General features: G+C 45.3%; 2 protein-coding genes and 1 long non-coding RNA gene across 3 annotated transcripts in view; 1 reads left to right on the top strand and 2 right to left on the bottom strand.

Annotated features, from left to right (window-relative positions):
* Positions 1-4,099: 4,099 nt before the first annotated feature.
* On the bottom strand, positions 4,100-8,573 carry LOC121840729 (keratin-associated protein 16-1-like). The gene is made up of 9 exons (XM_042305726.1): positions 8,565-8,573; positions 7,869-7,966; positions 7,637-7,774; positions 7,269-7,455; positions 7,040-7,174; positions 6,569-7,005; positions 5,373-5,510; positions 4,940-5,229; positions 4,100-4,836 (listed from the first exon to the last, which is right to left on the bottom strand). The coding sequence occupies exons 1-9, from the start codon at positions 8,571-8,573 to the stop codon at positions 4,100-4,102; spliced, it is 2,169 nt and encodes a 722-aa protein (XP_042161660.1).
* A 3,860-nt stretch (positions 8,574-12,433) lies between these two features.
* Positions 12,434-12,805, top strand: LOC121840720. The gene is made up of 2 exons (XR_006079853.1): positions 12,434-12,701; positions 12,756-12,805. It is a non-coding gene; the product is annotated as an uncharacterized LOC121840720 (long non-coding RNA).
* A 1,310-nt stretch (positions 12,806-14,115) lies between these two features.
* The window catches only part of LOC112236519 (spastin-like), a 20,059-nt gene continuing 16,953 nt past the window's right edge, over positions 14,116-17,221 (bottom strand). Inside the window, 5 exon segments of the mRNA XM_042305671.1 lie at positions 14,116-15,383; positions 15,513-15,553; positions 16,652-16,722; positions 16,829-16,908; positions 17,072-17,114. Coding sequence (XP_042161605.1) covers positions 15,258-15,383; positions 15,513-15,553; positions 16,652-16,722; positions 16,829-16,908; positions 17,072-17,114 — 361 coding nt within the window. The 3' untranslated portion in view covers positions 14,116-15,257.

Raw genomic sequence — 17,221 nt, 5'->3', positions numbered from 1 at the left:
TTCTAAACACTTTAATGATTACCTTCTAAACACTTTAATGACTCTAAACACTTTAATGATTACCTTCTAAACACTTTAATGATTCTAAACACTTTAATGATTCTAAACACTTTAATGATTCTAAACACTTTAATGACTCCCTTCTAAACACTTTAATGATTCTAAACACTTTAATGATTACCTTCTAAACACTTTAATGATTCTAATCACTTTAATGATTACCTTCTAATCACTTTAATGACTCTAAACACTTTAATGATTACCTTCTAATCACTTTAATGATTCCCTTCTAAACACTTTAATGATTACCTTCTAAACACTTTAATGATTACCTTCTAATCACTTTAATGATTACCTTCTAAACACTTTAATGATTCTAAACACTTTAATGATTACCTTCTAAACACTTTAATGACTCTAAACACTTTAATGATTCTAAACACTTTAATGATTACCTTCTAAACACTTTAATGATTCCTTCTAAACACTTTAATGACTCTAAACACTTTAATGACTCTAAACACTTTAATGATTCCCTTCTAATCACTTTAATGATTACCTTCTAAACACTTTAATGATTCTAAACACTTTAATGATTACCTTCTAAACACTTTAATGACTCTAAACACTTTAATGATTCTAAACACTTTAATGATTCCCTTCTAAACACTTTAATGACTCTAATCACTTTAATGATTCCCTTCTAAACACTTTAATGATTACCTTCTAAACACTTTAATGACTCCCTTCTAAACACTTTAATGATTCTAAACAGTTTAATGATTCTAAACACTTTAATGATTACCTTCTAAACACTTTAATGACTCTAAACACTTTAATGATTACCTTCTAAACACTTTAATGATTCTAAACACTTTAATGATTACCTTCTAAACACTTTAATGATTACATTCTAAACACTTTAATGATTCTAAACACTTTAATGATTACCTTCTAAACACTTTAATGACTCTAAACACTTTAATGATTCCCTTCTAAACACTTTAATGATTCCCGTCTAAACACTTTAATGACTCTAAACACTTTAATGATTACCTTCTAAACACTTTAATGACTCCCTTCTAAACACTTTAATGATTCTAAACACTTTAATGATTACCTTCTAAACACTTTAATGATTCTAAACACTAATGATTCTAAACACTTTTATGACTCCCTTCTAAACACTTTAATGACTCCCTTCTAAACACTTTAATGATTCTAAACACTTTAATGATTACCTTCTAAACACTTTAATGATTCTAAACACTTTAATGACTCTAAACACTTTAATGATTCCCTTCTAATCACTTTAATGATTACCTTCTAAACACTTTAATGATTCTAAACACTTTAATGATTACCTTCTAAACACTTTAATGACTCCCTTCTAAACACTTTAATGATTACCTTCTAAACACTTTAATGATTCTAAACACTTTAATGACTCTAAACACTTTAATGATTCCCTTCTAAACACTTTAATGACTCTAAACACTTTAATGATTCCCTTCTAAACACTTTAATGATTCCCTTCTAAACACTTTAATGACTCCTTCTAAACACTTTAATGATTCCCTTCTAAACACTTTAATGATTCCCGTCTAAACACTTTAATGACTCTAAACACTTTAATGATTACCTTCTAAACACTTTAATGACTCCCTTCTAAACACTTTAATGATTCTAAACACTTTAATGATTCTAAACACTTTAATGATTACCTTCTAAACACTTTAATGACTCTAAACACTTTAATGACTCTAAACACTTTAATGACTCCCTTCTAAACACTTTAATGACTCTAAACACTTTAATGATTACCTTCTAAACACTTTAATGATTCTAAACACTTTAATGACTCTAAACACTTTAATGACTCCCTTCTAAACACTTTAATGACTCTAAACACTTTAATGATTACCTTCTAAACACTTTAATGATTCTAAACACTTTAATGATTACCTTCTAAACACTTTAATGATTCTAAACACTTTAATGACTCCCTTCTAAACACTTTAATGATTCTAAACACTTTAATGACTCCTTTGTAAAAACTCTCTTTCTGTTCCAAGTCAGAAAGGTAATCAACTTGGCACACCTGATAATTATGCATCAGTTATAGTGGCCATGTTGAAATGAATACCCTCAGGCAACACTAACCTTTACCTTAATTAACTATAACCTTTACCTTAACGAACTCTAACCTTAACAAATTCTAAAATTTACCTTAATGAACTCTTAACCTTTACCTTAACGAACTCTAACCTTAACGAATTCTAACATTTACCTTAATGAATTCTTAACCTTTACCTTAACGAACTCTGACCTTTACCTTAACAAACTCTAACCTTTAACTTAACGAACTCTAACCTTAATGAATTCTAACATTTACCTTAATGAACTCTTTTAACCTTTACCTTAACGAACTCTAACCTTTACCTTTACTCTAACCTTTAGCATTTTCTTGGGTATATAATATTTATGCTGATGTAACTTTCTCACTCATCATTATTCACGATTCATTCAGGATTTTCCATAATCATGGTAGCATCCATATTAACATAGATCTTAGGCTTGTGTGCGGCTGCTCGGCCACGGAAACTCATTTCATGAAGCTCCCGACAAACAGTTATTGTGCTGACGTTGCTTCCAGAGGCAGTTTGGAACTCGGTAGTGAGTGTTGCAACACAAATTGCACACAATTTTTACGTGTTATGTGCTTCAGCACTTGGCAGTCCCGTTCTGTGAGCTTGTGTGGCCTACCACTTCACGACTGAGCCGTTGTTGCTCCTAGACGTTTCCACTTCACAATAACAGCACTTACAGTTGACCGGGGGAAGCTCTAGCAGGGCAGAAATCTGACGAACTGACTTGTTGGAAAGGTGGCATCCTATGACGTTGCCACGTTGAAAGTTACTTAGCTCTTTAGTACGGGCCATTCTATTGCCAATGTTTGTCTATGGAGATTGCATGTCTGTGTGCTCGATTTAATACATTCTGTCAGCAACGGGTGTGGCTGAAAGAGCCAAATCAACTAATTTGAAGGAGTGTCCACATACTTTTGGCCATGCAGTGTATGCACATACAGTTAGGGATAAAGTGACTGAACTCTCATGCATGGTTCAGCGTTGTTTCGAAACGAGCAAAGAAGGTACAGTAGTTAGTACCCCTGGTAGGCTCGCATCACTGGGCAGCTCACGGCTGGGTTTCCCTATGTAATCCATGATCGTTTGCAAGCCAGTGTAGTAGGATTCGATCATGGTCCTGTATTGATGCTTTGCCTGTTTGATGGTTCGTCGGAGGGCGTAGCAGAATTTCATATAACTGTCCGGAATAGTGTCCCACTCCTTGAAAGCGGCAGCTCTAGCCTTTAGCTCAGTGTGGATGTTGCCTGTAACCCATGGCTTCTGGTTGGGATATGTACGTACGACACAGGAGGTTGGTAGCACCTTAACTGGGGAGGACAAGCTTGTGGTAGTGGCTAGAGGCGGAAATTAGAGGAATGGTATCAAATACGTCATATAGTTTTCATGTGTTTGATGCCATTCCCTCAGAAGCCTCTTGTGACGTGTCATCGATGCACTTATTAATGAAGTCGTTGACTAATGTGGTAAACTCCTTCCCATTCTCCTTCTCATTCCATCGGATGAATCCCGGCAACATATTCTATTTCTGTACTAGCCAAACCTGTAGCTTAGCATCCGCTACATATTTAGCACGTCACTGATACTTCCTGTTTGAGTTGTTGCTTGTAAGCAGGAATCAGGAGGATAGAGGTATGGTAACATTTTTCCAAATGGAGGGTAATCTATAATTTTCTACGTGTCTCTGTGTCAGCGGTCATGAGGTCACAAAAACAAACAGCCCAAAATAAACGTTATGTCAAACTTCAGGCCTCACCTCTAACTGACTGACATGGGGAAAAGAGAATCGTTTGAGTGAGATTGATTTGACGAGGATCTGCTCTGTCTTCAAAGGTTTAAGACGTTGACGTTCTGTAACAGACTCCGACCTGAACGACAGCAGCTGACACCCGTCAGTATGCATCTCTTTATTGACGTATGGCACTTGGAGAGAGAGAGTCAGTGAGATCAAGCTACAGCTGCTTATCATAACTGAAGTCATCATCAGTGCTGTGACCTCTCCCTGAAGAGGACATGCACAAACATGAAGACACCTGTACATAATACATATCCCACAGGCACAGGTAGAAGGACTGAGGACTACACAGGGACAGGTAGAAGGGCTGAGGACTACACAGGGACAGGTAGAAGGACTGAGGACTACACAGGGACAGGTAGAAGGGCTGAGGACTACACAGGGACAGGTAGAAGGGCTGAGGACTACACAGGGACAGGTAGAAGGACTGAGGACTACACAGGGACAGGTAGAAGGGCTGAGGACTACACAGGGACAGGTAGAAGGACTGAGGACTGCACAGGGACAGGTAGAAGGACTGAGGACTACACAGGGACAGGTAGAAGGACTGAGGACTACACAGGGACAGGTAGGGCTGAGGACTACACAGGGACAGGTAGAAGGACTGAGGACTACACAGGGACAGGTAGAAGGACTGAGGACTACACAGGGACAGGTAGAAGGACTGAGGACTACACAGGCACAGGTAGAAGGACTGAGGACTACACAGGGACAAGGGCTGAGGACTACACAGGGACAGGTAGAAGAACTGAGGACTACACAGGGACAAGGGCTGAGGACTACACAGGGACAGGTAGAAGAACTGAGGACTACACAGGGACAGGTAGAAGGACTGAGGACTACACAGGGACAGGTAGAAGGGCTGAGGACTACACAGGGACAAGGGACTGAGGACTACACAGGGACAGGTAGGAGGACTACACAGGGACAGGTAGGAGGGCTACACAGGGACAGGTAGAATGACTGAGGACTACACAGGGACAGGTAGGAGGACTACACAGGGACAGATAGAAGGACTGAGGACTACACAGGGACAGGTAGGAGGGCTGAGGACTACACAGGGACAGGTAGAAGGGCTGAGGACTACACAGGGACAGGTAGAAGGGCTGAGGACTACACAGGGACAGGTAGGAGGGTTGAGGACTACACAGGGACAGGTAGAAGGACTGAGGACTACACAGGCACAGGTAGAAGGACTGAGGACTACACATGCACAAGGGCTGAGGACTACACAGGGACAGGTAGAAGGACTGAGGACTACACAGGGACAGGTAGAAGGACTGAGGACTACACAGGGACAGGTAGAAGGGTTGAGGACTACACAGGCACAGGTAGAAGGACTGAGGACTACACATGCACAAGGGCTGAGGACTACACAGGGACAGGTAGAAGGACTGAGGACTACACATGGACAGGGCTGAGGACTACACAGGGACAGGTAGAAGGGCTGAGGACTACACAGGGACAGGTAGAAGGACTGAGGACTACACAGGCACAGGTAGAAGGACTGAGGACTACACATGCACAAGGGCTGAGGACTACACAGGGACAGGTAGAAGGACTGAGGACTACACAGGGACAGGTAGAAGGACTGAGGACTACACAGGGACAGGTAGAAGGGCTGAGGGATATTTTTTTATTTCACCTTTATTTAACCAGGTAGGCTAGTTGAGAACAAGTTCTCATTTGCAACTGCGACCTGGCCAAGATAAAGCAAAGCAGTGTGACACAGACAACAACACAGAGTTACACATGGAATAAACAATAAACAACCCAATAACACAATAAACAAGTCAATGACACAGTAGAAAAAACAAAGTCTGTATACAGTGTGTGCAAAAGGCATGAGGGAGGCAATTAATAGGCCACAGGAGCAAATAATTATAATGTAGCAGATTAACACTGGAGTGATAAATGATCAGATGGTCATGTACAGGTAGAGATACTGGTGTGCAAAAGAGCAGAAAAGTAAATAAATAAAAACAGTATGGGGATGAGGTAGGTAAAACTGGGTGGGCTATTTACAGATAGACTATGTACAGCTGCAGCGATCGGTTAACTGCTCAGATAGCAGATGTTTAAAGTTGGTGAGGGAGATAAAAGTCTCCAACTTCAGCGATTTTTGCAATTCATTCCAGTCACAGGCAGCAGAGAACTGGAACGAAAGGCGGCCAAATGAGGTGTTGGCTTTAGGGATGATCAGTGAGATACACCTGCTGGAGTGCGTGCTACGGGTGGGTGTTGCCATCGTGACCAGTGAACTGAGATAAGGCGGAGCTTTACCTAGCAAAGACTTATAGATGACCTGAAGCCAGTGGGTCTGGCGATGAATATGTAGTGAGGGCCAGCCGACTACAGCATACAGGTCGCAGTGGTGGGTGGTATAAGGTGCTTTAGTAACAAAACGGATGGCACTGTGATAAACTGCATCCAGTTTGCTGAGTAGAGTATTGGAAGCTATTTTGTAGGTGACATCTCTGAAGTCGAGGATCGGTAGGATAGTCAGTTTTACTAGGGTGCGGGTTGAAAAGCATGCATTTGGTTTTACTTGCGTTTAAGAGCAGTTGGAGGCCATGGAAGGAGAGTTGTATGGCATTGAAGCTCGTTTGGAGGGACAGCACTACACAGGGGCAGGTAGAAGGGCTGAGGACTACACAGGGACAGGTAGGAGGGTTGAGGACTACACAGGGACATGTAGAAGGACTGAGAACTACACAGGGACAGGTAGGAGGGTTGAGGACTACACAGGGACAAGTAGGAGGGTTGAGGACTACACAAGGACAGGTAGGAGGGTTGAGGACTACACAGGGACATGTAGAAGGACTGAGAACTACACAGGGACAGGTAGGAGGGTTGAGGACTACACAGGGACAAGTAGGTGGGTTGAGGACTACACAAGGACAGGTAGGAGGGTTGAGGACTACACAGGGACAGGTAGGAGGGTTGAGGACTACACAGGGACATGAGGGAGGGCTGAGGACTACACAGGGACATGAGCGAGGGCTGAGGGCTACACAGGGACACGTAGGAGGGCTGAGGACTACACAGGGACCGGTAGGAGGGCTACACAGGGACAGATAGGAGGGCTGAGGACTACACAGGGACAGGTAGGAGGGCTACACAGGGACAGATAGGAGGGCTGAGGACTACACAGGGACAGGTAGGAGGGTTGAGGACTACACAGGGACATGTAGGAGGGTTGAGGACTACACAGGGACATGTAGAAGGACTGCTACACAGGGACAGGTAGGAGGGTTGAGGACTACACAGGGACAAGTAGGTGGGTTGAGGACTACACAAGGACAGGTAGGAGGGTTGAGGACTACACAGGGACAGGGGACTAGGGACATGAGGGAGGGCTGAGGACTACACAGGGACATGAGGGGGCTGAGGGCTAGGGACACGTTGAGGACTACACAGGGACATGTACACAGGGACAGATAGGGCTGAGGACTACACAGGGACAGATAGAAGGACTGAGGACTACACAGGGACAGGTAGGAGGGTTGAGGACTACACAGGGACAGATTGAGGAAGGGACATGAGGACTACACAGGGACAGGTAGGAGGGCTGAGGACTACACAGGGACAGGTAGGAGGGTTGAGGACTGGAGGACTACACAGGGACAGGCAGGAGGGTTGAGGACTGGGACATGGGGACTACACAGGGACAGGTAGGGAGGACTAGGACTACACAGGGGGGACAGAGGGAGGGTTGAGGATACACAGGGACAGGAAGGACTGAGGACTACACAGGGACAGGTAGGAGGGATGAGGACTACACAGGGACAGGTAGGAGGACTGAGGACTACACAGGGACATGGTAGGAGGGCTGAGGACACAGGGACAGGTAGGGCTGAGGACTACACAGGGACAGGTGGAGGGATGAGGACTACACAGGGACAGGTAGGAGGACTGAGGACTACACAGGGACATGTAGGAGGGCTACACAGGGACAGGTAGGAGGGTTGAAGACTAGGGACAGGTAGGAGGGTTGAGGACTACACAGGGACAGGTAGAAGGACTACACAGGGACAGGTATAAGTGTTGAGGACTACACAGGGACAGGTATAAGTGTTGAGGACTACACAGGGACAGGTAGGAGGGTTGAGGACTACACATGGACAGGTAGGAGGGTTGAGGACTACACAGGGACAGGTAGGAGGCTGGGTTGGGGATGTGGCGCTGTACTCATATGTGATTTATGACTACCTGATACACACACACACACTCCCCAAAACCGAACCCACCCCACTTGTGATTTATACTCACACCTGCACATCTCATCCAGCCTCCTCACTCAACCTATGGAAGCCAACCAACCAGAAAACATCCTTCATGATGTACTGTGCTCAGCAAAGTTGGACAGAAATGTACAACAGAAATACAACCTTATACAAAAGGACATATAAGAATCTCTGACCTACATATTAATATGAATCCGTTTGTGTTGTGGTTCACTGTGTGTTTTGAGATGGGGTTAAGTGCAGCTATTGAGAAGTTGAGCAAACTAGCACTGTGGCGCCATCTAGCTACAAGACCTGGGATATGTTCTCTGAGTGAGCCCCAAGCGTGTCGTATCAGTATCCTCAAATTCGAACCTTGAAGCCAGTTCCACTTACCTTTTTCATTGTTCCCCTTTAAGCAGGGGACTGATTTAGATCTACGACATCAATTTGTTATCAGGTATAACAGAAATCTAGCAGTAGTCGGGATCTCGTAAGGTAACATTGAATTACCCATGGTATTGTGTTTCAGGATAGGTTATTGCAGAGGAACAGTGGATGCAATTTCGAGATACACAAAACAACACTTTCAGAGTGGTTCTTCTTTAGACGTGTGTCATAACAACACACGATTAAAAACAAAACATTGGTTTATTTTCACACAAGTAAAGACAGGCCACTCCAACCCCCTCTAGTTGGAAGACAGGCCATTCCAACCCCCTCCAGTTGGAAGACAGGCCACTCCAACCCCCTCTAGTTGGAAGACAGGCCACTCCAACCCCTAGTTGGAAGACAGGCCACTCCAACCCCCTCTAGTTGGAAGACAGGCCACTCCAACCCCCTCTAGTTGGAAGACAGGCCACTCCAACCCCCTCTAGTTGGAAGACAGGCCACTCCAACCCCCTCTAGTTGGAAGACAGGCCACTCCAACCCCCTCTAGTTGGAAGACAGGCCACTCCAACCCCCTCTAGTTGGAAGACAGGCCACTCCAACCCCCTCCAGTTGGAAGACAGGCCACTCCAACCCCCTCCAGTTGGAAGACAGGCCACTCCAACCCCCTCCAGTTGGAAGACAGGCCACTCCAGTTGGAAGACCCCCTCCAGTTGGAAGACAGGCCATTCCAACCCTCTCTAGTTGGAAGACAGGTCACTCCAACCCCCTCCAGTTGGAAGACAGGCCATTCCAACCCCTCCAGTTGGAAGACAGGCCATTCCAACCCCCTCCAGTTGGAAGACAGGCCACTCCAACCCCCTCCAGTTGGAAGACAGGCCATTCCAACCCCCTCCAGTTGGAAGACAGGCCACTCCAACCCCCTCCAGTTGGAAGACAGGCCATTCCAACCCCTCCAGTTGGAAGACAGGCCACTCCAAGGCCCTCCAGTTGGAAGACAGGCCACTCCAACCCCCTCCAGTTGGAAGACAGGCCACTCCAACCCCCTCCAGTTGGAAGACAGGCCATTCCAACCCCCTCCAGTTGGAAGACAGGCCACTCCAACCCCCTCTAGTTGGAAGACAGGCCACTCCAACCCCCTCCAGTTGGAAGACAGGCCACTCCAACCCCTCCAGTTGGAAGACAGGCCACTCCAACCCCCTCCAGTTGGAAGACAGGCCATTCCAACCCCCTCCAGTTGGAAGACAGGCCATTCCAACCCCCTCTAGTTGGAAGACAGGTCCAGTCTGGAAAGACAGGCCATTCCAACCCCTCCAGTTGGAAGACAGGCCACTCCAACCCCTCCAGTTGGAAGACAGGCCATTCCAACCCCCTCCAGTTGGAAGACAGGCCATTCCAACCCCTCCAGTTGGAAGACAGGCCATTCCAACCCCCTCTAGTTGGAAGACAGGTCATTCCAACCCCTCTTGGAAGACAGGCCACTCCAACCCCCTCTAGTTGGAAGACAGGCCATTCCAACCCCTCTAGTTGGAAGACAGGCCACTCCAACCCCCTCCAGTTGGAAGACAGGCCATTCCAACCCCCTCCAGTTGGAAGACAGGCCATTCCAACCCCCTCCAGTTGGAAGACAGGCCATTCCAACCCCTCTAGTTGGAAGACAGGTCATTCCAACCCCTCTCTAGTTGGAAGACAGGCCATTCCAACCCTCTCTAGTTGGAAGACAGGTCACTCCAACCCCCAGTTGGAAGACAGGTCATTCCAACCCCTCCAGTTGGAAGACAGGCCACCCCTCCAGTTGGAAGACAGGCCATTCCAACCCTAGTTGGAAGACAGGTCATTCCAACCCCCTCTAGTTGGAAGACAGGCCCAACCCCCTCTAGTTGGAAGACAGGCCACTCCAACCCCTCTAGTTGGAAGACAGGCCACTCCAACCCCCTCTAGTTGGAAGACAGGCCACTCCAACCCCTCTAGTTGGAAGACAGGCCACTCCAACCCCCTCTAGTTGGAAGACAGGCCACTCCAACCCCCTCTAGTTGGAAGACAGGCCACTCCAACCCCCTCCAGTGGCAGTTACAGCAGCTGGGTGACCGGACGATATAATCATTCTCAGTGAAATCATCCTTTAGCCGACAGGTGTGAAACTCATCATTCCACGGAGGGCAGCGTGACTCCTCCCTTGTACTTGATTGATCAATTAACAAAATGTTACTTATGAGTTATAAAACACCCAATACCAGGACACAACATTTTGGGAGGATCAGATAGAAATATGTAGACCAAGGAATCATGTTGGAAGACAAGCCATTCACGGAATTTCTATCTGCAACGTTCGACAACGTTTCGGGGGAACTGAAGGTTTTTATTTTATTTTTACCCCCTTTTCTCCCCAATTTCATGGTGTCCAATTGTCAGTAGTTACTGTCTTGTCTCATCGCTGCAACTCCCGTACGGGCTCGGGAGAGATGAAGGTCGAGAGTCATGCGTCCTCCGAAACACAACCCAACCAAGCCACACTCCTTAACACAGCGCGCATCCAACCCGGAAGCGAGCCACACCAATGTGTCGGAGGAAACACCGTACACCTGGCGACCTGGTCAGCATGCACTGCACCCGGCCTGCCACAGGAGTTGCTAGTGCGAGATGAGACAAGGATATCCCTACCAGCCAAACCCTCCCTAACCAGGACGACGCTAGGCCAATTGTGCGTCGCCCCATGGACCTCCCGGTCGTGGCCGGCTGCAACAGAGCATGGGCACGAACCCAGAGTATCTGGTGGCACAGCTAGCACTGCCTTAGACCACTGCGCCACCCTGAAGGTGTTCAGATTTTAATTGAACTGAAAGGAAACTAAAACCAGCAGCCTCTCAGCCCTCCATGGAATGAGTTGGGACACCCCCCAGCCCTCCATGGAATGAGTTGGGACACCCCCAGCCCTCCATGGAATGAGGTGGGACACCACCCCCATGGAATGAGTTGGGACACCCCCATGGAATGAGTTGGGACACCCCCAGCCCTCCATGGAATGAGTTGGGACACCCCCCCGGAATCAGCCCTCCATGGAATGAGTTGGGACACCCCCAGCCCTCCACGGAATGAGTTGGGACACCCCCCGGAATGGAGTTGGGACACCCCCCAGCCCTCCATGGAATGAGTTGGGACACCCCCCCAGCCCTCCATGGAATGAGTTGGGTCACCCCCCAGCCCTCCATGGAATGAGTTGGGACACCCCCAGCCCTCCATGGAATGAGTTGGGACACCCCCCCCCTCCATGGAATGAGTTGGGACACCCCCATCCATGGAATGAGTTGGGACACCCCCCCCAGCCCTCAATGGAATGAGTTGGGACACCCCCCAGCCCTCCATGGAATGAGTTGGGACACCCCCCCCAGCCCTCCATGGAATGAGTTGGGTCACCCCCCAGCCCTCCATGGAATGAGTTGGGACACCCCCCAGCCCTCAATGGAATGAGTTGGGACCCCCAGCCCTCCATGGAATGAGTTGGGACACCCCCTCCCCAGCCCTCCATGGAATGAGTTGGGACACCCCCCTCCCCAGCCCTCCATGGAATGAGTTGGGACACCCCCCTCCCCAGCCCTCCATGGAATGAGTTGGGACACCCCCCTCCCCAGCCCTCCATGGAATGAGTTGGGACACCCCCCGCCCCCCAGCCTCAGATGAAGTTTGTAAAGATGTAGACAGCAAATCAGAGGATGATGGGAATAAAACTAAAACGGATTATCAGTTACTTTACAAAATAGGTTAATCAATCATCAATCAATCATATCGATCAGAAATCTGGAGCTGTAGGATGCAACTTTATAACACATATGTTTTATTGGGATCCCCGTTAATAGCGACAGCCCATCTTCCTGGGGTTCGACAAATAACGAAAAATACATTATAAATGGTCAAGTGTTTTAGTCTGTAAACACATGAACATGGACAGACGTACATGACTACATGACTTAACTAGATTACTAGGTCAGATAGGGATAGACAGACGTACATGACTACATGACTTAACTAGATTACTAGGTCAGATAGGGATAGACAGACGTACATGACTACATGACTTAACTAGATTACTAGGTCAGATAGGGATAGACAGACGTACATGACTACATGACTTAACTAGATTACTAGGTCAGATAGGGATAGACAGACGTACATGACTACATGACTTAACTAGATTACTAGGTCAGATAGGGATAGGCCCGCGGTTGAATCTAGTTGATGAGCCTTGGTTTAAAAAGGTGATAGCAAGAAGTTAAGTCTCCTCAATTTGCTCACTGCCAGATTCAGCAGAGATGTCGAACTTGCGAAGAATGATTTGTACCAAATACAATACTCTTAGTTTTAGAGATGTTCAGGACTAGTTTATTTTTTATTTTACCTTTATTTAACCAGGCAAGTCAGTTAAGAACACATTCTTATTTTCAATGACGGCCTAGGAACAGTGGGTTAACTGCCTGTTCAGGGGCAGAACGACAGATTTGTACCTTGTCAGCTCGGGGGTTTGAACTTGCAACCTTCCGGTTACTAGTCCAACGCTCTAACCACTAGGCTACCCTGCCGACCATCCATTCTAAAACTCTTTGTTTAGAGAGTTGCCGTGGTTTCACTAGCCGTGGTTGCTGACATGTACACTGAATGGACAAAACATTAGGAACGACTGCTCTTTCCATGATAGGGTTGATTGATGTCACTAAATCCACTTCAAATCAGATTTTTTTGTTTTTAAATAGGTTTTTTGAGCCATAGATTGGGTGTGTGTGCCATTCAGAGGGTGAATGGGCAAGACAGAAGGTTTAATTGCCTTTGAACAGGGTATGGTAGTAGGCCCCAGGTGCACCGGTTTGTGACAACTGCAATGCTGCTGGGTTTTTCACACTCAAAGGTGTTTCCCCTGTGTATCAAGAACGGTCTACCACCCATCCAGCCAACTGGACACAACTGTGGGAAGCATTGGAGTCAATCAACATGGACCAGCTTCTCTGTGGAATGCTTTCGACACCTTGAGGAGGCAATATGGGAGTAAGGGGTGGGGTAATATCCTGTCTTTAAGCAATAGCTATATACACAGTAGTAGAAGTTCAACTCTCATGGCAGTCAATACAACAATATCAACAAATCAGAACGTAATTCCTGTCTCTATGCAATTTTCTACATTTTTAATCAATCAAATTCTACAGTGGTCTATTCTATGCATCTCCATTTCCCTCCCACAAAACTGAAGCAAAACGTTGAAACTGGGAGAGACTGTTTGCTATGGTGGTGTGCACTAATGAACACACCCCTGGTTCCATCACGTCTCAGATGGAACTAACCCAGCTAGCAGATTTGATTCGTTGGAAGTTAAGGGAACATACGGTTTAGGTTTCACATTGGTTGTGGGAACGAAGCCATATGCTTCCCGAACATATATATATTTTTTTAAACGTTCTGAGAATATAAGTGAAAACGTTGACTGTTCTGGGTTTAATTTTTAGGTTGCAGGGAGGTTCTGAGAACATTTTTCCTTTGGTTCCTTGATAAAACATCTTTTAAAAGATTTAAAAAAAAAATTGTTGTTATTTCTTTCTTCTATTTGTTAGTTGTATAACTTTTAAACTGCATTGTTGGGAAAGGACTCGTAAGGAAGCATTTAATGGTAAAGTCTATACTTCCCGGGGGGTTTTTAATTAGTGCAGTGAAAATGGAAATTATAGGTTATTTTGGAGGTTTCTGAAAAACTTCCTTAAAACGTTCACTGAATATTTCAATAGGACTTTTAATAACACTGCTTAGGTTAATTGTTTGGAACTGCCAGCACAGATAGGACACATGGAAATGAATTCGCTTAGGTATTCAATCATCCATAACACAGTTATTTTATTTATTGTGACACGGCATCAGTGAGATTCAAACTTATAATCTTCTGTTCTTTATCCATGAAATGAGTCCACTGCACCACCAGGATGCAGCTGGAATGCCGTGTTTCTTTTAAACTCATACGAAGCTGTTCATTTTTTGTCTATTTGTCACATTTTTTGTCACATGTCTACCACATGTGGTCTGTTTTTAAAATAGACAAAAAATGAACAGCTTCGTATGAGTTTAAAAGGAAACAAGCACTCATTAAGATCAGCTATGGCCAATTAGTGGGTTACGGCCAACACACCTGAACACACCTATTAACAAGATAGAGGATAGAGAAAGTTTTGTTGACGCTGAAAACGGTATGTTTTTAAATAAGATTCTTAGAATGTTCTGTGAACGTTAAAGTTGTCTTGTGGTTTTTATGGAACGTTTTAACGCTCTCAGATTATTATTTGACTTTAAATAGAACCATGAAGCAATCTGAAGGGAACGTCATGTTAAAGTACTGAAATTCCCACAGAAGAACGTTGTTTCTTAGCATTCTCTGAACAATTTGAGAACATTCCCAACGTCAAACCAGCTGGAGAACGTTCCCAGAACGTAACCATGTTTGAACGTTTAGGAAACATTCTGGTTAAAGCAATGAAATACCGCAAAAAAAAAAAGGTTTGTCAAGTTCCTTAAATGTGCTGAGAATATTCCAAAGCCAAGCGACTCCCTGTACCATTCCCAGAAAGTTGTGAAAAGGTTTTATGGCAAAATAAACATAGAACAACAACCACGCTCTAAGAAACATATGGTTCTCAGAACGTTATGTGCTAGCTGGGAAATGAGTTGGTTCTAGAAGGCTGTAGTGTCTCCGTAGTCAGTGTTCCATCGTACATAGAGGTCCAGGGTTGTGGGACTGACACTGGGCTTAATACGCTTCAGAGAATCCTCAAAGTCCTTGCAGCGGATGTTACGCATCTGTAACAGCATACACAGAAATATATTCTCTATTTCATACACAGAAATATATTCTCTATTTCATACACAGAAATATATTCTCTATTCATGTCAGACAGTCTATTATAGCTTTGAGCTGTTATAACTTACATCACTAGCAGCCATGTTTTTCACTTGCTCTGGTCCCAGTTCTGTGTGAACAGACAAAACAAACATGATCAGGGGCCAGGCATAAAGACACTTAGCGACCTCGTCAAGGCATAAAGACACTGTAGCGACCTTAACCCAACACTTAGCGACCTCGTCAAGGCATAAAGACACTGTAGCGACCTTAACCCCCCCTCAAGTTTGCTACAATATTATAATATACACCGACCAGACAGTTTATTAGGTACACCCAACTAGTACAGGGGACGGACTCCGCTTTGCCTCCAGAACGGCCTGAATTTTTCGGGGCATTCTACAAAGGTGTCGGAAACGTTCCACAAGGATGTCGGTCCATGCTGACGCGATGGCATCATGCAGTTGCTGCAGATTGGACGGCAGTATATTCATGCTGCTTGTTCCATCTCATCCACATTAGACTGTATTAGGTCGAGGTGTGGGACTGACCAGGCCACTCAAATACACTGAACTGACCGTCATGTTCCAGGAAATGGTTTTCCACTCTTCAATTGTCCAGTGTTGGTGATGGCCTTGTCTACTGGAGCTGCTTCCTCTTGTTTTTAGCTGATAGGAGTGGAACCCAGTGTGGTCGGCAGCTGCAATAGCCCATCCATGACAAGGATCGCCCGAGTTGTGCGTTCCCCCGAGTTGCCTTTCTGCACATCACTGTTGCACTGCGCCGTTATTTGCCTGTTTGTGGCGCGCCTGTCAGCTTGCGCCATTCTTGCCTTTCTCCCTTTCACCTCTTTCATCGACATTTCCCCCACAGGACTGCCGCTGACTGGATGTGTTTTGTTTTGTCGACACCAGTCTCAGGAAACCCTAGACGCTGTCCTGCGTGAAAAGCCCAGGAGGGCGTCTGTTTCACTGATTATGGATCCGGTCGGCTTGGCACCGACGATGACACCACGCTCAACGTCACTTAGGTCACTAGTTTAGCCCATTCTAACATTCAGTGGAACAGTAACTGAATGCCTCGATGCCCGTCTTATATAGTAGGAGCAATCCGAGGTGTACCTAATAAACTGTCCGGATAGTGTATAATAGGTACATTGTCTATTACTATTGCACATAGCCATAACTTTTGGGCATTGGGACAGGCTGAAAGATAGGCCTTTACTCACCCCTGATTGGTCCAAGAGCAGCATCCTTAGCCAACGATGTAAGATCACTTCCTGAATAGCCCCCCGTCATTCTGAGAAGGTTTATATTTCAGTTAGAGCATGTTTAGGTTGTATAGTTTTATCTCTACGGTTTATGCTGGGGGGGGTTGCCTAGTGTAGCGTAGTGTGAGAACTTACTTTGCTAGATGGGCTAATTCCTTCTGATTGAGTGGGTGTCCATGCTTTCCCAATAGATTCTTCAGCAACTTGAAACGCGTCTGTGATGATAGCAAACACATAACTTTGGTGAAAAAAAAAATATATATATATATATATATATTATTATTATTATATTATATATATTTAATCTACCCAGTAAACCACTCAAGCCATAACAAAGTGTTGGTCCTACACAAGAGGAAACATGCAACAAGGGTTTACCTCCTCTGTTGGTAAGGACACATGCACCCTTTTGGCAAATCGCCTGTAAAGGGAAAAACAAAATAACAAATTAAATATTGTCACCAGGGGTTTGAACCGAAAACAGAAGAAAAACAAATGACATGAACAGAATCACAACAGGGAATGAAA

This window comes from Oncorhynchus tshawytscha, linkage group LG24, assembly GCF_018296145.1.
Source record: "Oncorhynchus tshawytscha isolate Ot180627B linkage group LG24, Otsh_v2.0, whole genome shotgun sequence".
In the NCBI taxonomy this organism is placed as follows: Eukaryota; Metazoa; Chordata; class Actinopteri; order Salmoniformes; family Salmonidae; genus Oncorhynchus; species Oncorhynchus tshawytscha.
The sequence above is the reverse complement of the archived record's forward strand: the minus strand, read 5'-3'. Positions and strand labels throughout refer to the sequence as shown.

Coding starts and splice junctions, on each gene's coding strand:
- LOC121840729 (XM_042305726.1), bottom strand. Junction 7,006..7,039: donor GCCCTCCTACCTGTCCCTGT/GTAGTCCTCAGC, acceptor GTCCCTGTGTAG/CCCTCCTACCGGTCCCTGTG. Junction 5,230..5,372: donor CAGCCCTTCTACCTGTCCCT/GTGTAGTCCTCA, acceptor GTCCCTGTGTAG/TCCTCAGTCCTTCTACCTGT.